The 22,363-nt window shown below is 44.5% G+C and overlaps 2 protein-coding genes across 10 annotated transcripts in view; both read left to right on the top strand.

Annotated features, from left to right (window-relative positions):
• Positions 1-6,774, top strand: part of PIK3C2B (phosphatidylinositol-4-phosphate 3-kinase catalytic subunit type 2 beta) — a 64,675-nt gene extending 57,901 nt beyond the window's left edge. For 7 of the 9 annotated variants that reach the window (XM_057726091.1, XM_057726092.1, XM_057726096.1 and 4 more), the window contains 5 exons: positions 456-573; positions 1,912-1,993; positions 2,392-2,495; positions 4,095-4,223; positions 4,754-6,774. In XM_057726091.1, the coding sequence (XP_057582074.1) occupies positions 456-573; positions 1,912-1,993; positions 2,392-2,495; positions 4,095-4,223; positions 4,754-4,942 (622 nt within the window). In that variant the 3' untranslated portion in view covers positions 4,943-6,774. Of the gene's footprint in view, positions 1-455; positions 574-1,911; positions 1,994-2,391; positions 2,496-3,761; positions 3,932-4,094; positions 4,224-4,753 lie in introns of those variants that run through there. The other 2 variants (XR_009052530.1, XR_009052531.1) reach the window with 2 other exon arrangements.
• Positions 6,775-13,656: 6,882 nt separating this feature from the next.
• On the top strand, positions 13,657-22,012 carry PPP1R15B (protein phosphatase 1 regulatory subunit 15B). The gene is made up of 2 exons (XM_057728791.1): positions 13,657-16,147; positions 19,164-22,012. The coding sequence occupies exons 1-2, from the start codon at positions 14,228-14,230 to the stop codon at positions 19,377-19,379; spliced, it is 2,136 nt and encodes a 711-aa protein (XP_057584774.1). The 5' UTR covers positions 13,657-14,227; the 3' UTR covers positions 19,380-22,012.
• Positions 22,013-22,363: the final 351 nt, after the last annotated feature.

Genomic DNA, 22,363 nt, shown 5'->3' with positions numbered 1-22,363 from the left:
CGTAACAAGTTCAATGAAGACTTTAAAAGTGGTCCACATCAAAAAATATATACATATATAAATGGTTAAGATGGTAAATTTTATGTTATGTGTATTTCACAACAATTTTAAAAAGCGATTTTTCAGATGAATCTTTACCTTGATGGGGAAAACTGGGGGCTCCAGAGCCGCTTGGGCGCTTCTGGGAGCCCTCGGACTCTACTCAACAGTTTGGTTTCTCTAGTGTTCTTGGAACCGTCCGATGTGAGATGCTGCACGTGTGGTCCTTGGCACAGAGCTGGGGAGCTGGGGAAGCCACGGAGTGGGGGAAAGGTCCCAGGGAAGGGAGGCTGGTGAGAAATGCGGATCAGGTGACTGAAAATGCAAGTGAAATGTAACAGAGCTGTTCTGTCGTCTCTTCATTTTCTTTCCCCATCTTCCCCCTTTTGCGTCCCCACTGCCCACCTGACGCCCAGCTTCCCCAGTCGCTTCGTGATTGGCCGCTCTCGGGGAGAGGCGGTGGCGGAGCGGCGGAGGGAGGAGTTAAATGGCTACATCTGGCACTTGATGAACACAGCCCCTGAGGTGGCCGAGGTGGGTGGCTGCCCCTGTTCCTGGCTGTCCCAGGCGCTGATGGGGGGCGGGGGTGGGGGATGCGGACGGAAGCGGGTGGCAATCATGGAGGGGACTTGGCTCTCCGGGGTCTGACTGTGTGGAGGAGGAGGAGGAGGGTGGGTCGTGGCTGCAGCCCCACGGGGCTATGCACAGAAATGCAGTGAAACACAAAGCATGCAGCCGGGCACACGGAGAGGTATGTCCGTGTCAGGTGCTCGTAGTGAGCAAGAGCCTGAAGAAATGGAAGGTTTTTGAGCAGGTTGAGTGTGTGTATCCATCGAGATTTTTTTTTAAACAAATAGTATTATAATTTGGTGTTACAATGGGCATAAAGACAAATATAGCCATCAGTAGTCCCATCAACCCTAAAAAACTTCTTCTGACCCCATTTCCATGTTTCCTTCCTATTTCTCCAGATATAAATGTGACTCTTACAGTTTTATAGTGGTCATAGCTTAAGTATAATGCTATATTCTGGTTTTGTTTGTTTGTTTTTTCACTTAAGTGTGTATAGTAAGCTTAACTTTAAATATGTGCACCAAATTCATACACCGACTTGCAATACCGTAATCTCTTTAACCAGGCACTTGAAAGACATTTAGAGCATGCCCCTCCCCCCCCCCCCTTTTCCACTGTTAATTCTAGAGTGGATAGTCTCACACATTTTAGTTTTTGTTTTTGTTTTCTGTAATTGCTTAGGAAACATTCTCAAAAGTAGGATTCATGGTCTTTGTCTAAGGCTGGCTCAGACATTATTTCCCCAACCAGGGATTGAACCCGGGCCCCATCAGTGAAACCACTAACCACTGGACTGCCAGGGAATTCCAAGGACAGACTCCTTTTGACCTGATGTGACCAACCTTTATTTGCCCCCTTTTTTTTTTTAACTTTCTTATTATAAGAACTTTCAAACATTCAGAAAAATAGAGAAACAGTATAATGAATGCCTGTATATCCATCATCTAAACATTATTTTGCCATGTTTGCTTTATCTATTTTTTATGAAATATTTTAAAGTAAATCATAGACATCATGGTATTCTACCCCTACTTAGTATGCATCTCTAAAAAACAAGGACATAATCTTACATAACTACACTGTCATATCACCCAATTCATAGTCCGCATTTAAAATTTCCTGTCATCTCCAAAATTCTTTTAACATTGGTTTGTTTGAGCCATGACCCAAACAAGAACTGCATATTACACTTGGTTGTCACATTTCATAGGTCTCTTTTAATGTGGAATAGCCTCTTTCCTTTTTCTGTTGGGCCATTGTCTTACTGAGGAACGACCCTGTTTTCTGATTCCATTCCAGTGTGATTTAGTGTACACCTTCTTCCACCCACTGCCCCGGGATGAGAAGGCTGCGGGCACCAGCCTGGCTCCCAAGTCCTCAGGTACAGTGCCTCCTCTGTGACATTTCTGCCAACCTCTCTGAACCATTCCCAAAGGTAATTTTTCCTGCCTGTGCCTCTTCCCAGTTCTCTTTCCTTGACTTGTCTCTGTTCCTTTGCTTACTGGAACAGAGAATCTGGTTTTCCACTCAGGCTCTGGGGTCCACAGCTCGTTGAGCAGATTCCCCAGGGACTGGACATGCTTCTGAAATTGGATAGACCCACCCCAACCCAACTCTAAGTCACGTTCACAAGATGCCACTTGGCAGATCCCCGATGGGGTATCAGAAATCTGATGTGGAGATACGGGCAGGGGATCAGAAGAAAACAAGCATCTCCCTGGCCCCAGATGGAGGCAGAGCTGGCCTCATGACCTTTCACAGTTTTCTTTGTCCCTACAGACACATGGGCCCGGCCAGTCGGGAAGGTTGGGGGAGAGGTGAAGCTGTCCATCTCCTACAAAAACAATAAACTCTTCATTATGGTGATGCATATTCGGGGCTTGGTAAGTGCATACACAGTCCTCATTTGGATCTTTATCTTTCTTCTGGTACTTTTCTGACTGATCAGACCTTTTCTGTCCCACCTCTCGTGAGAGTAACCACAAAGATTACTGAATGAATACCCAATGGGCCTGCTCCCGTGCTAGGCCTGTGGTATGATCAAGCCATGCTAGACACAGCTTCTTACTACCTGTGGTCTTTGGTGAGTAGCCCAATTGCTCTTAGCCTCATTAAAATGAGGATAATGTTAGCATCTATCTCATAGGGTTGTTATAGGGGTTAAATGAGATATGCATGTAGAGCACTTAAGATAGTGCCTGGTATTATTATTATGGTGATTATTATAAGGGAGAGGCCCAAGGGGCTTATTTCCTGGTTATAGAGGTACGGTAGCCATATGATGTCCTTCAAGCATAATCAAGGCAGTGTATAATTACTGAAATTTTGGTATGATTCTAAGAACCTTGTGAGTGGAAGGGGAAGGGAACTCTTATTGAATACCTACAATGTACTGGACTTTTGCAGATTGGGGCGTTGGTATGCGGCAGGAGGTACATGAGCTTTGGAATCAGAGAGATCTTGGTTTCACTTTTACAGCATCATTCATTCATTTTAGTCAACAAGTCTTCATCAGCTGCCTTCTATGTGCCATATACATTAGCTCTGGATACAAGGGTAAACAAAATAAAATCTCTGCCCTCAAGGAGCTTACATTCTAGTAGGAAGAGGCAGACAGACAAATAGTTAAGTAAAATATATGGCAAGCCAGATAGTGCTCTGGTAAGAAATAAAGCAGGGAAGGAATACTGGGGTAGAATGAGGGTAGCAGCAGTTTTGCAGAGTGGCCAGGGAAACCCTCACTGATGAGGAGGTATTTGGGCAGAGGTGGAAGGAGGTGAGGGAGGGAGCCATGCACATACATTTGAGGGAGGATTATTCCAGACGGAGGGAGCAGTTAAACCCAAAAGCCCTAGTCAGGAGCCTGCCTGGGGCGTGTCAGGAACTGCAGGAGGAGGCCAGTGTGGCTGAAGCCCCTGGAGCAGAGGGAAGAGTAGTGGATGGTGAGGTTGGAGAGGGCAGACCAGAGCCTTGGTCCTGCAGTCAGGAGTGTGGCTTTTCCCTGGGTGAGATGGGAGCCATTGGAGGGTTTTGAGCAGAGGCGTGACAAGATCTGAGTTAAGTTTGAAAAGGATCTTGCTGGGTGAATCACCAACTGGCTGACCTTGAACAAACGAGTTAATCTCTGACTCATTTCTCTTACGTCTTAGGGTCAAATGACAAAGTAGACAAAGACGTTGGGCAAAGATATCTGGGGACATGACGGTTCATCCAAAACAGACCAAGTTATGGCGTGCCCTGAGCATTCGTATACAAAGTATAGACTAGATGTCATAGGTGATCTGATCGATGTTTTAGGAGGCTACCTAACGTTACCATGGTAGGTGTTCCTAGCAGAATGCAATGGAATAAATTATTGTGCACCGCAAGAAGCTAGGTGTGGGAGAAGAGAGTCTGGAGCAGGGAGTGATCACAGGAACGATGATAATGATAAAGAGACAGAAGAACCTTCATCTTTTTTGTGTTTTTCATTCCCTTTGTAGCAACTGCTCCAGGATGGGAATGATCCCGACCCCTATGTGAAGATTTACCTCCTTCCTGACCCTCAGAAAACCACTAAGAAGAAAACCAAAGTGGCCCGGAAAACCTGCAACCCCACCTACAATGAGATGGTATATGGGGAAGGTGCTGGGTGGGTCTGGGGTTGGCAAACAGTGCCTGTTTTTATAAACAGAGCTGTACTGGGACGTGGCCATTCCTATTCATTTAAGTCTTGTGCGTGGCTGCTTTCATGTTGTAGCGGCTGGGTTGAGTAATCATGACATGGACCGTCTCTATGGCCTATAAAGCCTAAACTATTTCCTGTTTGGCCCTTTATGTAAAAAAGTTTGCTGACACGTAGGGTAGGGATTCCACAGCTGGGGCGTGGTTTATGGGGAGGAGGAGCCTGCTCGCCCTTTGCTGGTAATGAGCCGTGGCCCCGGTGACAAGCCTTCATTGCTTGAACTCTGAGCTAAGAGCAGGGTTCTTTAAAGCTTCCCTTGGGTTCTGTATGCCTTCTTTATTCCCTCGGACTCTGTCTGGTTGGGGAGGTAAAGTGGTCTTACCCTCAGACAGATCAAACCAGCGCAGACTTAAGCATCTCCCCCTTCCATGTTCCCTCTCTCACTACTTCCCTCTCTTCCCAATTTTGCATTTGCAGCTGGTGTATGATGGAATCCCCAAGGGAGACCTGCAGCAGCGGGAGCTGCAGCTGAGCGTGCTGAGTGAGCAAGGATTCTGGGAGAATGTTCTCCTCGGGGAGGTGCACATCCGCCTGCGAGAGCTGGACCTGGCCCAGGAGAAGACCGGCTGGTTTGCACTGGGATCTCGAAGTCATGAGACCTTATGAGCCCAGCAGAGCCCTGGCCCAGGACCCCAGGCTCATGGCAGAGCCGGGGGGGGAGAGGACTCTCCCTGCTCGACTCGTCCCTTCCTTGTGTAGGGGCAGGGCCCTTGGCGGGCCTCCCCGCTGTCCCGGCGGATCGGGCCTCCGTGGTCGGAGGCAAGGAGAGTAAAGGTGCTCTCTGCTGTCCCCTCCTCTGCAGACTGCATCTGGGTTGGTTGTGATGCGCAGCCCCTTGGAGGCTGTGAGGTTGCAGCGAAGTTTTAAGTTTACCTTGTGTCAAGGGAGCAATGCCTGGTTTGAGGTGTGTGGGGTGGGCTGTACAAGTAGCATTTGGGGTGGGGGGGGGCAGGGTGGGTGTTTATTTTTATTTTTAAAAAATGAAATAGTAACGTTGTCCTACCTGGACAGGAAGCCTTGTGAGAAGGGACTTACATGTGCCTCAGAAGGCAAAAGAGGAAGACTATTTGAACTTTTTGTATGATTAAGGTTCTTATTGGACTTTTCCCTAAATTTTTGTGTGTTGTTTTTGTGTTTCTGTCTATAGGAATTATGTGGGAAGGGGCCCGGTGGGCCCTCGGTTAGCGCCCTCCGTCTCTCTGAGGCAGGTCGGGAGGGATGGGGGGGCTGTATGTGCTGGACCGAGGCCTGTGCCACTGGGCCTTTCTGATTTTGCCTCCAAAGGAGAGCAATGTGATACCTACGTGTGTAAGGAAGGGCCTTCCATAAGGGGTTCTGCAGAGGACCTGTGTTCAGGGACCCAGGCTCTTTGAGGGGAGTTCCTCCTCTCGTCTTCCCCTACTTTGCTAGGACTTGCCCTGAATACTGTCTTCTCCCCCTCCATTCAGCTCTCTGGGGACCATCTGGTCCCTGTGAATACGCTGGGGTGCTCCCCCATAGGACTCTCCCTTCATTTCTCTCTGGTGGGGTAAGCTGCTGCTTTGGCCCTTAGGTTTGGTTCCATCCTGGGGCGTCTTGGCCCTAGGGCGGGGCCTCGAGGCTGCAGGTGCCGGCGCGGCTGCCTGCTGGCTGGCTCCTGGGAAGCTTTCCTCATCGCCCGCCACTCCTTTCCTTTTGCTGCTTCTCTCCCAAACTCCGTTTCTGTCACTTTTTTTAAAAAATAAGGATTTCTCTCCTTCTATGGGGCCATAAACCTACTTAGTCTGGAGCCAAAGGGATACCCTAACTGAACAAAAGGGGTGCAGGTGGGGGGTCCCGTCAAAACTGCTGTTTTTTTCCAGTGATTTTCTTTAGGAGGCTGGACTGAGCTGAGCTGGAAGGGAGAGGCTGGGTCTCTGATCTCTTCTTACTCTTCATTCCCTACCGAATGGATTTGAAATTCACTCATGCGCTTTACTCCAAAGGGTTGTCTTCCTTGAAAAAAGAGGGAGAGACTTTGAATTTGATAGTAACTTTTTAAATTGGCTGGCTGTGCCTGGTGACTGGGGAGAGGAGTTACATGGGGATACTCTGTGGACTGTCCCTCTCCAGCTCCAAGGATCAGAAATTCCCCCTTTTGCTGACTCATTCCATACCTGGAGAAAGAAGCTCCATTCATTGTAACCACAGAGCAGCAAGGAAGTTTAAACCTTTAAGTTAAAAATGCCAAGGATAAAGCTGGCTGCTGTGGGCAGGGGTTAGGGGAGTGGGGAACAGAGGTGGAACTTCTCCAGATGAATGGACCAGAGATGTGTTACTGGCTTTTTTTGCCTGTAGCTCATTTTACTTTGACCCTCTATACCCCTGATTTAAAGAGGTCTGTGTACTGTACCCACTTCCCAGATGTCCCTTATCTCCTACTTTCTCTGGAATTGTATTTTCTAATAAATGATGTTTAGAAAAACAAAACTATCATTTTCAAGATTGGTTGATGTTTAAATGTTTAGGTGAAAACATCTGATGTACAAGGTGAAGTTAATGACAGCAGTGGTTCTACAAATGGTAACATGTATACGCACTTGGTACAGTGCCTGGGGCATTTTACACGTGTCAGCTAAATCTCTCCTTACAACAACTTCATCAGGTGAGTGTGATCATCCCCAGTTTACAGATGAGGGAACTGAAGCCCAGAGAGACTAAGTACTTTGCCTAAGGACATAGCCAGTCAGCCTTGGCTCTAGAATTTGAACCTAGGTTTATGTGACTCCAAACCTCCTTCTAGGCAGTGTTTAATACAGTCCTTTAAGTTGGTATAATACTCGATAGTTTTTGAGTGTTTTAATACACATGTCATTTTTCATTACAACTACCCTGGAAAGTAGGTACGGCTCATTTGTTAGTTCTGTCAACAAACATGTACTGTGCTTACCAGTGCTACCTGGTGGGTGCCTCCATTCACAAGGAATACAGCCCTCGGAGCTGTGCACTGGGACCTGGACCAGGTAATCGGCTGTGGGTTACAAGGGTAAATTAAGATAGTTCTCTGCATTTAAGAAGTTTACTGCCTAGTGATATGTAACCAACCCCTTTTCATAAGAGAGGAAGCAACCTCTGAGATGCCACACAACGATTACATTGTTAGAGCAGAGCCGTAGCCCAGAATTGAACCCCAAAAGGAAGCTGAGGGTGACGTGACCCTTGTCCAAGCAGTTTACCCAGTTTTCAAAACTCTCCATTGTGGAGTCATATTTCATGCTGGGAAATTTTGTGGGGCTTCCAAGGGACTTTTAGTAATAATGGTAGTAAGTGATAACCCACCTGCTATTTTTCTAAGTGGCTTTGAGATGTCACTGCAGTTCTAGGCAAGTCCCAGTGGACCTTTTAAAAGTTTGAACTTGAATCTGGCAAGAGCCTTAGTTAAGGAAATTTCTTGGCCAAATGGGGTAGAAATCTGAACCACCCGGAGGGAGTGGGAATGAGAGAGCTGGGGAGAGGATTTCCCAGGGAGTCTTAAGAGAAACAAAAAAAGCCCAGGAGAACTGGATTTTCTGAGTTCAAACAGAGGTGGTAGAAATGAATTAACTGGACTTTTTAGAGTTTGGGAGGTAAAGGTTAGATTGGACTTGAAAGGTCATAAGTGAGACAGCATTTTAAGTTGGGAGGTAATTCTGGTGCCTGGGACTTGTCTGAGGTGTCTATCCACAACACTAATGGCCTTCTCTGGGTCAAGTGGGTACCAGGCACTGTGGCTCCTAAGATGAAAACGGTGTGGATCCCGTCCTCAAGGAACTCAGAGCCCAGCTAGGGAAGCAGACATGGAAACAAGTGCTGTGTCTCAGGGACAAGGTAGAAAAGGGGAGGGGCCGGGCAGGAGGAATGGGCATCACAAGGAGATATTTGAACCGAGTCTTTTTTTTTTAAACATAAATTTATGTATTTATTTGGCTGCCTTGTGTCTTTGTTGCTGTGCGCAGGCTTTCTCTAGTTGTGGCGAGTGGGGGCTACTCTTTGTTGCAGTGTGTGGGCTCCTCATTGCCGTGGCTTCTCTTATTGCGGAGCACAGGCTGTGGGTGCATGGGCTTCAGTAGCTGTGGCACGTGGGCTTAGTTACTCCATGGCATATGGGATCTTCCTGGATCAGGGCTCGGACGCATGTCTCCTGCCTTGGCAGGCAGATTCTTAACCACTGCACCACCAGGGAAGTCCCCTGAACTGAGTCTTGAAGTCCATTAGATCTCTGGATTTCATTCTTAGTGTGATGGGGATGCCATCACAAGGTTTTGAGAAAGGGACTGCAACACTCTACGTTTTCAAAGATCATTTTGGCTTGGTGTTTGAAGCAAGAATGGAAGCAGTAGTCTAGGAGGGGAATGACAGTAGCATGGGGATAGTGAAAAGTAGTTAAATTCTGGATATATTTTGAAGGTAGAGCTGACAGGATTTGCTGTTGGATTGGATGTGGTATTGAGGGAAAGAGGAATTGAGGATGGCTCCTAAGTTTAGGGCCTTGGCAACTGGGTGAAAACAACTGTGGGGGGATTATGGGATGGGGAAGATGGGTCTGGTGGATTTCAATTAAGAGTTTTGTTTTAATCATGGTAAGTTTGAGATGTCTGGACATCCAAGTGGAAAAGTAGGAGGATGGAAACCAAAGCCCAAGGGAGGGGTCAGTCTGGAGTTTGGAAGTGGAAGTCAGCATTTTGTTGACATTTAGTGCCATGGAACTGGAACTGCATGAGGTCACCTAGATTAGAGAGGCTAAAAAAAACAAAACAAAAAAGACATGGGTGACTGACCTCTGATACAGGTCAACATTTAGAGGAAGAGGAGGAGTCACTGAAATTGTAGGGAAACCAAGGGAATGGTATCATGAGAGTCTAAAGAAAAGTATTGTCGATATCCTAGGGCTGCTATAACAAAGGACCACAGACTGGGTGTCTTAAACAACAGAAATTAATCTCACAGTTCTGGAGGCCAGAAGTCCAAGGTCAAGGTGTCAGCAGGGCTGGTTCCTTCGGAGAGTTGAGAAGGAGTATCTGTTCTTTTGCATTCCTTGGCTTGTAGGTACATCACCCCAGTCTCTGCCTTCACGTTCACACAGTGTTCTCTCTGTATGTGCGCATGTGTCCAAATTTCCCCTTTGTGTAAGACACAGTCATGTTGGATTAGGGCCCACCCTAATGACCTCATCTTAGCTTACAAAGAGTATATTTCTAAATAAGGTCACATTCATAGGTACTGGGGGATTAAGACTTCAACATCTTTTAGGGGAGCACACATCAACCCACAAGTCAGAGAACTGAATTTGGCAAAATGTTTTTGGTGATCTTGATAAGAGCTGTTTTAATGAGTGTTGGGGATGAAAGCCACATTGGAGTAGCTTGAAGACAGAACAGGTGCAGAGAAAGTGGAGACCGTGAGAATAGACAACTCTTGAGAAATTTTTGCTGTAGTGGTATAGAAACTTGGAGGTGCACGTATCTAGGGAGAGGGTGTTTTTGGTTGTTTTTTGTTTGTTTGCTTGTTTGTTTATTTTAAGATAGGTGATGTTAATCCATGTTAATGTGAGTGTTCCGTTAGCTTAAGAGAGAAAATTCTATGTTACAGGAAAGAGGAGATAAGGGAGGCCAGAATTCCTTGAGTAGACATGAAGGGATAGGATCCAGGAGGCTTCTTTGCTTATACTGGGAGATTGGCGGATTTGGTGGTAAAAAGAAGTCATTTATGTCCAACTGTATCTGTCTTCTCCATGAAGTATGAGGGTGTCCATAAGCTGAGAATGTGTACGTGAATACTGGAAATTTGAATAAACGTGAAGCAGTCTCAGTGTAGGAGACGCAAAGATGCTAAGGAACTATCTCGGGAGACTTCCCTGGCAGTCCAGTGGTTAAGATTCTGTGCTTGCACTGCACAGGGCGTGGGTTCGATCCCTGGTGTGGGAACTAATCCTGCATGCCGTGTGGCAGGGCCCAAAAAAAAAAAAAAAAAATCTAGGAATGCCTGGCATGGATGAAATTTGTCATGACAATTAGGAAGTGAGTCAGGCAGCATGTTTGAGTGCTTTTCTCCAGCAGTGGCTAGCTGCGAGGGTGTAGGCTCGGAATAAGTGGGTAGTTGGGTTTCACTAGGGTCGGAATTTTGCCAGAGAAGAATACTGGAGTAGAGCACAAGAACGAAGCGTCCTTGCAAGGGGGCATGGGTCATGGACTTCATGCTCGGGTAAGGAGGGAAGTGACGAGGGAGATGAATCACAAAAATGTGTTAATGGCAATGGTGGCAGTGGTTTGGAGGTTTGGGGGCTGGGCGGTGATAAGTAGCTGAATAGGGACTCCAAGGCAGCGATTTAGAAAGATAGGAGGCGGTTTCCGGAGTGTGGGACAATTGAAAAATGATTTTGGAGGTGGTACTGACTGAACAATGAAGTGAAAAGCTACACAGACTTTACCTCAGGCCCTGCAAAATCTTTTAAAATAAACGTAATTAACGGAGGTTTAAATGATCTTCTGCCAAAGCGCCAGTCAGCTTGCCTGTCTAAAGACCGCTTGTCTTCACCAGCACACACGCAGCCCTGGCAACACAGCGCTATCTCTGCCTACAGAGCTGCCCTCCCTCCACTGCCTGGTTAGTTGATAGCGGACTTCAGGAGGTGGTTCACACTTTATTTTCCTGCAGAGACTGACAAGGCAAAAGTCACATATTCTTATAGTTTTCTAGTACTTTATGATTGCATTTCCCTTTAGAGCAACTTCCAAGATAAGGAAAATAAAAATTAGGAATCCAGTGACTAGATGGGGAAGGAAAGGCCCATTCAAGATGTTTTAAGGTATATTTGGGGGGAGGCACACGGTGTTAGTAATGAAGTTAAGAGTGGAATGTAAAAGGCTTGGCCATAAGGAAGATGCTATTCTTTTAAAGTAATATTACGCTTCCATTCATTCAACAAACATTTATTGGTCACCTATTATGTGCCAGTCAGCATGCTAGGTCAGTGGTTCCTAAACTTTGGTCTCAGGACCCCTTCCTTTAACACTCTTAAGAATTGTTGAAGACCCCAAAGAACTTTTGTTTATTTAAATTACATGTATTGATAATTATTGTTTTAGAACTCAAACCTGAGGAATTTTAAAAATATTTATTAATTAAAAAATAATAGGACTTCCCTCGTGGCAGAGTGGTTAAGAACCTGCCTGCCAATGCAGAGGACACAGGTTCAAGCCCTGGTCTAGGAAGATCCCACATGCCTCGGAGCAACTAGGCCCATGTGCCACAACTACTGAGCCCACATGCCACAACTACTGAAGCCCGCATACCTAGAGCCCGTGCTCTGCAACAAGAAAAGCCATGGCAATGAGAAGCCTGTGCACCGCAATGAAGAGTAGCCCCTGCTCTCCGCAACTAGAGAAAGCCCACATGCAGCAATGAAGACACAAGGCAGCCAATAAATTAATTAAATAATTAAAAAAAAAACCCATTACATGTTAACATAAATAACACTTAATGAAAAATTATTTTTTTCAGAACAAAAAAACTAGCAAGAAGAGTGGCATTGTTTTACATTTTTTTCCCAAATGTCTTTAATATCTGGCTTAATATTAGACATCTAGGATATCATATCTGCTTTTGCATTCAGTCTGTTGCCAGATTCCATATCATGTGTCCTCTAGAAGATACATGTCCATTATATATACTCATGAGAAAATGAGAGTTAAAAAGGAAAACAACAACTTAGTATTATTATGAAAATATTTTTGACCTTGAGGACCCTCTTAAAATGGGATCCCCAGGGGTGCCCAGAGCATACTTTGGGAACCACTGTGCTAGGCATTGGCATACAGCCCTCAAGGAGCTGAGACCAGCAGGAGGGAAGAACATTTACAGGGACATATAGTGTAGTGCTCTTATAGAGTATAACAATATAATTCAGACTGGGAAGGTCAGCAAAGACTTAAAGAAGGTGTTGACATTTGACTTGGACCTTGAAACATGAGTAGGTATATAACAGAGGAGGTGACGGCTTTCTTGGCTGAGAAGCAGCGTGAAAAGTGGCATGAAATAAGCTCAGTGTTCCTTAGAGTATAACCTGCATGAAGGGAAGTGACTGAAGAGAAGGCTGGGAAAGTATAGTGGAAGGACAGAGTGTATGGAGCCTTTATTCTGCAGGTGATGGGAAACAATGGTTAGCTGATAACATAATAAATACTAGCTGATGTTTGTGCCCCTACTCTATGTAGGGTAGGCACGATATTAGGAATTTAGTTCACTCACCAACCCACTGAAGCTTTGAGTATTTAATTTGCATACTTGGATCTCTTGTCTATTATTGAACTGACTCCTATTATTAATATATTTTTTCTGAAGTTCTTAGGATTGTAAATGAGGTATTTTCAGAGATATGGATAATAAGATAAAAAGGGGTAAACCACAGAACAGAAATTGAGGACCTCTTAGTTTCCTATAAAGAAGTGGCTGTTCTTTGAACAGTCCCAACAAAGAGGAGCAGCTGGCTTCCTCTTAGCTCCTAAAAGATCTTACTGCTGTCCCCAGTGCTCAAAACTGCTACACTCCCTCTGGTGTCGATTAAAAAGTTTTAGCAGAAATAAAGAAAAGGACTAAGACCAAACTCACAAGAGAGAATCAAATGTAGCAACTCAGATTATCAGACATACTTTTTTCAAAGGATAATGGTCTGTGTTTCCTTCTTTGGGTGTTGTATCCCGTGGTTCTGAGGGCTCGGTTTCTTTCCTCCTCTGTGACTTCAGTTTGCCCCACTGAGGGAATTGTCTTACAGGGACACCGTCTGAGAAACATCAGTTCACGTTTCTGTGAGAGGTATGTGGGTTGGATGCTGAAAGACCTCAAAGCTAGATCCTAGGTAGAGCTGAATCGTTAGTTAGAAACCCTATAACCGAGGCGGGGGGCAGGAATGCATAATGATTCATTTTTCACTTGACTTATTGTTCACTCCACATTATAGTGTTTTTAACACCAGATATGTATTTACACAACATTTCCCAACTTTTATTATACTAAGACCTTAGGCTGATGATCTGCTTAGCACTCAACAACACAGGAACCCCAGTGTTGCACATAAATATGCAAGTCTAAGATATACGTACACACTTGGGTGTGCATTAGGCCATTAGAACTGTTCCAGGGAATTCTCCCACCTCTCTAACCCGCTCGCGTTGGCCCAAGGGCGGGGTGGGGCGGGGTGGGGGGGGGGCTGGCGGGGGCGGTTTCCCAGGCGACCGCCGAGCAGCAAGCGCGCACGCGTAGAGCCTGGGCCCGGCTGATGCAACCTCCCGCGCGCGAGGTAGGGCTGCCGAGAGTAAGGAAGCCGACAGGGAACGAGCTAGGCCAATCAGCGGCCGCAAGGAAGAGGGCGGAAGGGCCCGCCCGCCGGGCCCTGCGAGTGACGTTCGGCGGCGCAGAGCTGGTGGCGTAGCCGGCCGCCATCCGCCGTCGCGGCCGTTTGCCTGGGGGTGTCCTGCCGCTGGCCCTGCGGCCATTTTGAGCTTCGCTTCCACCCGCCTGCCTGCCCAGCCCTTCCGGGGTCGCTCTGCTGAGGGGCTTTTCCACCCAGCGTCTCTCCCGGCGAGTCGTCGCCGCCGCCGCCGCGGAAGGGCTCTTGTATATGGTGGAGAGGCCTGAAGAGCACTAGGACACCTCCTTCCCGCCAGGATGGACGTCGCCTCGGCCGCCGCGAACTGTGCCCGCCGTTCCGGACTGTGGTCTGCCGCCCGCGGCCAAAGCCGCTCTCCTCTGTGGCTCTTCTGTTGGCCCGGGGATCGGCCTGGCGCGTCAGCCCCGCCGCTGGGCAAGGCCGAGACTGTGTAGGCCTCCTGGAGCCCCGCCCGGCCTCCCGCCGCTGAGCTCCGCGTCCCTCCCTGCGGGGCTGCCGAGAACGCGGAGATGGAGTCGCCAGCGGACGGGTCGCGGGAACGGGCCGCCCCGCGGGCGCACTCCCGGTTCCGGCTGCCCTTCTTCGTCCCTCGGCGCTCGCGACCAGGCACTTCCAAGTTCCCCGCTCCTCCTGCCCCGGAACACGCCGGGGATCCCAAGCTGGCTTCCCGTCCCCCGCCCGAGGCTCGGAGCAGCTCCTGGATGCAGCTGCTTTCCCAGCTGTTCGCGCCGCTCCCCGGCTTGCTTCAGAAGCTGCTGATCTGGGGCCAGCTTTTCGGTGGGATGTTTCCCACCAGATGGCTGGATTTTGCTGGAGGCTACAGTGTGCTGAGAGCCCTGAGGGCCCGGGAGGAACCCGCCGCCCCCACGGCGCCGAGGTCTCTGAGTTCGCTGCGGCTCGACCCCTCTGCCGATGCGGCCGCCGGTTCCCTTGATTGGCTAGAGGAGGGCATCCACTGGCAGTGCTCGTCCCCAGATCTAGAATTGGAACTTAAAGCCAAGGGGGGAGCTTTGGACTCCGCAGCTCACGCTTTTCTCCTAGAGCAGCAGCTGTGGGGAGTGGAGCTGGTGCCTGGGAGCCTCCAAGCCCGTCTGTTCTCGGACCGGGAACTTGGCCCTTCGACCTCTGGGCCTCTCAGCGTTCAGCGCTTAAGCAATGTCAACGTCGTCTCCTATTTGCTGAACCCCTCCTATCTGGACTGCCTGCCCCGGGTAGAACTGAGCTATCAGAGCAGCGTTGGAACTGGCGAGCTGGTGGATTTCCAGGCGCTGAGCCCAGGGAGCGGCTGCCTGGATGAGGCTCAGTTTCATCCCCAGCCGCTCAACGCGGAGATAGCTCGCGCCTCGTGGCAGGGATGTCCGCCTCTCTCTAGAGAAGGCCTGCCCGAAATCCACCATCTTCGCATGAAGCGGCTGGAATTCCTTCAGCAGGCCAGCAAAGGCCAAGCGTTACCCACCCCTGACCAAGATCATGGCTACCACAGCCTGGAGGAGGAGCACAGCCTGCTCCGGATGGATATGAAGCACTGTAGAGATAGTGCGACACCGTGTGTTCCCACTGCTGGAGCCGTTCCCGGAACCACCCAGGAACCCACTGAGGAGAAAATAAAATTGTTGACTAAAGAGGTTCCCCTTTCTTTGGAAAGACAGGGCCCCTCGGAAGGCTGTCCATCTTGTGAGGTTCCTACGGAACAGGAGTCTGGAGAGGACCAAGTAAGCGTTGTTGACTCCTCAGACATAGACGATGACCTTCCCATTTCTGCCAGACCAGCCTGTAGCAACAAATTGATAGATTACATTCTGGGAGGTGCAGCCAGTGATCTGGAAACAAGTTCTGATTCAGAAGGTGAGGATTGGGATGAAGACGCCGAGGATGATGGTTTTGATAGTGATAGCTCACTTTCAGAATCAGACCTTGAACAAGACTCAGAAGGGCTGCACCTTTGGAACTCTTTCTATAGTGTCGATCCTTATAATCCCCAGAACTTCACAGCAACAATTCAAACTGCTGCCAAAACTCTTCCCAGAGACCCTTCTGACTCAGAGAAGGATTTGTCTAAGTCTGATCAAGAAAATTCTCCCCCGACTACAAGCCTTCCTGAGTCTCCTGACAGTAATTCTGGAGAAGAAGATGACTGGGAATCTAGTGCAGATGAAGCAGAGAGTCTCAAACTGTGGAACTCTTTCTGTAATTCCGATGACCCCTACAGCCTTCTAAATTTTAAGGCTCCTTTTCAAACATCAGGGAAAAATTGGAAAGGCTATCGTGACTCAGAGAAGCCTCCTGAGTCCATCGTGGCCATTTCTGAGTGTCAGACCTTACTTTCCTGTAAGGTGCAACTGTTAGGGAGCCTAGAAAGTGAATGTCCAGACTTGGTACAGGGTGGGGTTCTTTCTGGAGAAAGACACACACATATCCAGAGAAAAAAGGTTTGTTTCTTTCTTTTAACATGCCTGATAATTTGTATTGCCTGTTCTGATGTGGTTAAGGATATCAGCATGACTTTCCTGGAGACACAGCAGTGCATATTTTTGAGGAAGGACTCCAAGCTCATATACTTGGATTGAGAAATGACACCCCACCCCACCGCCATGCAGAGTGTTGTTCCTGTCTGAATTGAGGATGCCAGTGTATAGATGTTAGCTCGAAGGTGCTGTTTTCTTTTGGGTTGGCATCTCTGGGCTGTTTTCCTCCAAGCTTCAACTTTTCACTTTTTCTTTTTTTTTTTTTAAGAAACAGAAAAATCAAACCTTGTGTGTACACGATGCAATTCTAGAGATTGAGAAGGTCCTATTATAGCCATAGAGTTTTAAATGGTATTAAATGTGTTATGTTGTTTACAGACACTTACTGTTGTAGTTACACGATAACAGTGTCTTCATTCCTGTCTGTTAGAACCCAAAGGGATGATGGTACCAAGTAGCAAATCATATTTGTCTGGTTGTTTGCCATGAAAGAAAATATTAATTTCAGTATTAGAAACTCTTGGACATTTGGGATTTTGATTGACAGTCAAAAACAGTACAGAAAATAGTGTTGGCTTTTTTTAAGAAAGCAGTGCTAGTTATTATTGGCCAACTATAGGTTAATAATCATTGTAACAATCAAATAACTTATTTGATTTTCTTGAGTAATTACTTCCTATTCCGAGGCTGGTCTTCATGGAGCATTTTATTTTACTCTTTCAACACGTTGTCAAGTTAACCTTATTTTGGGAGTATTTTTGAATTGGTTTTTTTTTCTCTATTGTTTATTCAGCTGAAGTTATTAATTGGAGAGAAATGCCCCCAAACACACAGTGTATCTTTTATTATGGAGGGAAATTTCCTTCAGTTACCTTTACTTTTATTTGGAAAGAGAAAGATGTGGGTAAATTATTATTGACCTCAGATTCTGTAGCATCAGAGTTTCAGGTAGAAAGAACCATCCACTAGCTCCAAATGACCAGCTTAATACTTTGAAACTCTTCCTGGGGTAGAAAATGTCCCTAAATGGTGGTAATCTTATATCTTAGCTGTAGAAGCAGAATAAGGCATATTAAAAATTAAGTTTTAGTTCACACTTCTGTAAAAGCTGTCATAAAAGAGTTTTTCTCTCTATTTGTAAAGGGTCCCTGACAAAATGACCTATTTAGTGAATAGATAACAAAGTGGGGGCGATGGAATGAGCACTTGGCATCTGGAGACTTGTGTTCCCTACTCCTGAGTGGTTAGGGCCAAGAGATTTGGGAAGACAGCCAGAGCTGGGAAGTAACTTAACCTCTCATGGCTTTCATTCACTTATTTATCTTATGGAAGTAATAATAACTATTGTATGAATTATTGCACGATTTAAATGAGATGAGTAGGCAAAACTCATTAATTGCCTTGCCTTTAAGTGGTAGCTCTTATTCAGGGACCTCAGGCCAGTCTCATGTCTCATTTTAGCTTGCTCATCGAGTAAGAATGAGAGGAGTCAAGTAGATGTGAGGCTATTACTATGAACTAGAAGCAACATTTATAAAAGACTGTGTCTAAAATATGGTAAAATTATTTACAGCCTATGACTACATGCCATTCTTTAGGCATATGGGAATTATGGGTAGTGCCTAATTCTCAGAATGAGGCTTTCAGATCTGGGAGTTTAGCGTGCTTTGTGTCATGGCATAACCTGGTGCAGACTGTGGAGCCCGACTCAGGGTTTGAATCCTGATTGCACCCATAGATGCTGTATGATTTGAACAAGTCAGTTAACCTACCTACCTTGATTTCCTTATCTGTACAGTGGAGATGACAATAATATGTACCCTATAGGGTTGATGTGAATTGTTAAGTACTTTGAAAAGAGCCAGGTATATTGTAACCACTATAGAAATGTTTGTTGTTGTTATTTATCTTGGTGACACAATGAATGAGTAACACTAGAATGCAATATCTAGTAAGGTGTTACATACCTACTAATTGTCCTCGGGGGCATTCCTTGGCCTGATGTAAAGCGAATGAAAGTAGTAGGTCACAGTGGGATTAGCTGATGTAACTACTGATGTACTTTAAAACAAGTTTTTATGTTTGGCGTTTGATATCTTAAAAAGAAACTTCTATATTAGAAATTAATTAGGGATTAAAAGACTGTCACTCTTACATGTGGTCATGTATATTATAATATTCTGAATTTCATATATATATGTGATAGCACATTGAGGAGGAGTACAAAGAAGGTTTTTATCTTAACTACAAAGTCTCTTATAGTAACATAGCTTTAAAGATATGTTAATTTTCCTGCAGTTTGTTTTCTAGCTTTCTCTTCTGTATTCTGATTACAAAAGTGATAAGAATAATACTACATATTTATGATTCAAGAATTGGAAAGCACTGAAAAGTGAAATTTTTTGGGGAAAAGGAAGAATAGAAATTAGTGACGATTGTGTTAAAGCTTTTGTGCTGTAGTAAAAGTGTTGACTCCAGGAATATACTTCTGAAATATTTGGTTTGGAAACATTTGTCATTTTGGAAGAGTATCACAGAACCGATTTTTCCCTAAGGATTAACAAAAGTAAGGATTGGGGCTTCCTAGGTGGCGCAGTGGTTAAGAATCTGCCTGCCACTGCAGAGGTCACGGGTTCGACCCCAGCTCCAGGAAGATCCCACATGCCGCGGAGCAACTAAGCCCGTGTGCCAAAAAAAAAAAAGTAAGGATTAATAACATCAGGAAAATTTCACTTACCCATCTGCATTCATTTTTAACACCAAAACCAGGAGGGGGTAGTCCGGGGTTGAACGGATAATGGATGGGGGATGGGACTGTGTGTGTGTGTGTGTGTGTGTGTGTGTGAGAGAGAGAGAGAGAGAGAGAGAAAGTGACATTTGCCCACTGTTTTATTCAGGTGCCATCTAGTCAGAACCCTCCCTCCCTCCCTTTCATTTCTGTAATATTTGAGATTAAAATTAGTCTGTGTCATTTTCATAGGTAACCTTCCTTGAAGAAGTTACTGAGTATTATATAAGTGCTGATGAGGATCGAAAAGGACCGTGGGAAGAATTTGCACGGGATGGATGCAGGTTCCAGAAACGAATTCAAGAAACAGAAGATGCTATTGGGTACTGCTTGACATTTGAGCACAGAGAAAAAATGTTTAATAGACTCCAGGAAATGCGCTTCAAAGGACTTAATATTTTTGAGTAATGTTAAGATGATTTGACAGCCTCTGGCCCTAGCATATTCTACCTCTTACTTGAGAGGTTTCTTTTAAAAACAAAAATTGGCAGCTGTCCTTTGACTTTTTTCTTAGAGGATACGCAACTTGGATCCATGACCTAGTTTAATTTTTTTTCTTTTCTTTTTTTTTTTGCAACGTATCCCACTCAGAATTGTCCAGGTTTGAAGCCAAGCCCTGAAAATGAAGAATGAGATGGTGTGATTTCTAATCCTCCCTTTTTTGTTTAGTTGGATTTGTTTTTGAATGTTGTTTGATTGCTGAAGCGAAAAGGGGACCTTTTAAGGTGTAATTTTGCACTTTGGAAACTTATTTTCTTGGGAAACAATATTTATAGGGTTCAAAGCCCATTTTCCATTCTAATTTAAATTATGTGTACCTATCTAAAAACTTTGGGCTCTTTCCCCCCACTCCAATATTCTGAAATTAATGGGCTGTTATGTTTTCTCTGTATTTTTTTGTTTCAGTAATTTGGCCTTTCTTCTTCAAGGCTAAGAAAATAATCGTGTATATATTACCAACTTAAAGTACATTATCTTGTATCATTGTTTTTTGGGTTTTTTTTTTTTGTTTGTTTTATTCCTTCTAAAAATGACTGGCTGAAAATGTGTGGTGGGTTTTTATTTCTAGGTTAAGCTCTACATAGGATGTTTCCAAGGACTGCCACAGAACCTGTAGGTGCAGTGCTTTGTGCTGCTTTGGAGAAGCTGCATATTTCTGCCAGATTTTAACGTCTGATATACTTAATTTCTGTGCAAACTCTTTTTTGGAGAAGGTTCTGGATATGTTATTGTAGTTTCCACTTAAGTGGTTCTATGTATCTTCAACAGGTAGAAATTGTAAAAGATTCCAGAAATAATAATTGCATCATAGTTGCTTTTAAATTTAAAAGCTTAGAATTTTCCTAGGAAGACAATAGGAAGACATCTCAGAGCAATTTGGTTTTGTTGTACATGCTCTCAAAAGAAAACCAGTGTTATTAATATCATGCCTCAGCACCGTCACTTTTAAAACCTGTCAGGGTGGCGCTGTAAACTTGGAAATGGGCAGTTCTTAATTTTCCAGTTTGAAATGTAAAATATAGACTTCCCTCAATATCCAAGTTTATTGTGTTCTCCTTTTTTTAATAGTGAGAGAAGTAATGGCAAGGCCTGTAGTTTCAGGAAAGAACTCTAGATTTAGCAAATAGAGAGGCTTAATATCTTCAACCCAAAGTTTACTTTTTTTTTCCACTTGAAAAGCCAATATCTTTAATAAATGAAGGTGACAATGTTCATTTTTCAAAGCAAACTACAAGCAAAAAAAAAAAACCTAAGAAGAAGTGGGATTTTCCAGATTTCCCTTGACCAAAGTTTACTTTTTGAAGTTTTTGCAATACTGGTTGTGTTTGGTTTATTTAGTTAGCTCTACATGGTGTGCATGTTAGGTTGAAGGAATGTTAACCAGCTCCTTAATGGTCTATTTTTACTTCATGTGTCTCCTATCACAGGTAATGAAAAACATGAATAGAATAGATAACCTCTTAATTTTGAACTTGTTTCAGAGTGAGGACAAATATTTCATCAGAAGTGCTTGCAGGGTTACTACCTCAGTTTATAATCTACTTGGTCATTATTTTATTTCTACTTGGTTTGCTCTAAGAACTGCCTCTAGTGTTAATACGTATATATATGTGTATATATATTCATACATAAACACACTGAGAGTACAACAAATAAAAGTTAGTCAGATTTTTGCAGAGTCCTTCGATGTGTTTGTGCCCCTCCATTTTAGGTAATCAGAGGGAACGCATGTATAGAGTCTGGTGTAACACCGTGGAGATAGGCTGTTTCCAGCACCAGCTTGTGTCAGTTGGAAGGAAGGTTTCACTGCCTTCAGAAGAAAACTTTAAAAATGTATAGGCATTCTTTTCAGACTAGACTGAAGTATACTATTTTATTTCAGAGACTTAGGTTGTGTTTTGTGTTTCCAAGATCTCGCACCTCTGCATAAATGAAAATAATGGGATATCTTTACAATGGATTTTGGAGAATTGTTCCCTCGAGATTCCACCCTCACTACCAAATACATAAAAGCTCGGTGAAGAATTCTCCCATTTACTACCCTCCTTTAAAAGAAGGACAAAAGGGACCATTTTAAAGTTGGATAAAATCGAAATCTTACCAGTTTCATTCTGATTCTAGTTAGAACAAAGTTAAACCTTCAGTCTTACAAAGAAAATCCTTGGAAGATTTAATTTAACATTTTACACGCCTAAAGTCTTGTGATGGTGCTTTAAGTATCAGTGTAGCATATGAAAGGCTTTGTACAGACAAGTAAAATTTCCTTTTCTGAGTGTTGAAATGTGATAACACCATCTCATCATCTTTAACTTGAAGTCAAAACTATCAGGTTTTTTTTTTTTTTTAATAATTTAAGGAAGGTGACGTTAGGGGATTAGAAGACTTCTAAACTGGCTTCTACAGATCCAATGATCTAAATGTAACCAGTTTGTTTGGACTTTATAGCTAAAATTATATTTGTGTATATAACTGTTAACTAATCTATAAATTGTAATAAATATATTTGCAATCATTAAATGTTACATGATATTTTGGTTCAACTTTATATTGTATTTTATATTGTTTTTGGAATTACTGAGCAGGATTTCCAGAATTAAATCAGGTGGTTTTGTAGAAGCACTATAAACTTAAAAGGTGGTGCACAAAGTTATGTGGTTTAAAAAGGTTATGTGACATGGAAATTGCACCTCAACTAACTGAAGGGGAAGGAATGGTAAAGGGATAAATATTATCATTGCAAACCACATTTTGGTATTAGAAAAGAGAATTTGGTTCTCAGAGTATGAAATGCCCTTCTTAGAGACTGGGGATTTGATTCTAAAATTGGCCCCAGCTGTGTACTTCTCATGCAAAGGAAACAGTAGAATAAACTATTCACAGAAGCAGTAAAT

Source organism: Hippopotamus amphibius, chromosome 3, assembly GCF_030028045.1.
Source record: "Hippopotamus amphibius kiboko isolate mHipAmp2 chromosome 3, mHipAmp2.hap2, whole genome shotgun sequence".
Lineage (NCBI taxonomy): Eukaryota > Metazoa > Chordata > Mammalia > Artiodactyla > Hippopotamidae > Hippopotamus > Hippopotamus amphibius.
This window is presented reverse-complemented; position numbering and strand designations above follow the sequence as displayed.

What these genes read in the sequence shown, in the direction of transcription:
- PPP1R15B (XM_057728791.1), top strand. Translation starts at nt 14,228, where the DNA reads ATGGAGTCGCCAGCGGACGGGTCGCGGGAACGGGCCGCCCCGCGGGCG. An exon ending in CACATATCCAGAGAAAAAAG is followed by an intron (nt 16,148 to 19,163) that starts GTTTGTTTCTTT and finishes TCATTTTCATAG; the next exon opens with GTAACCTTCCTTGAAGAAGT.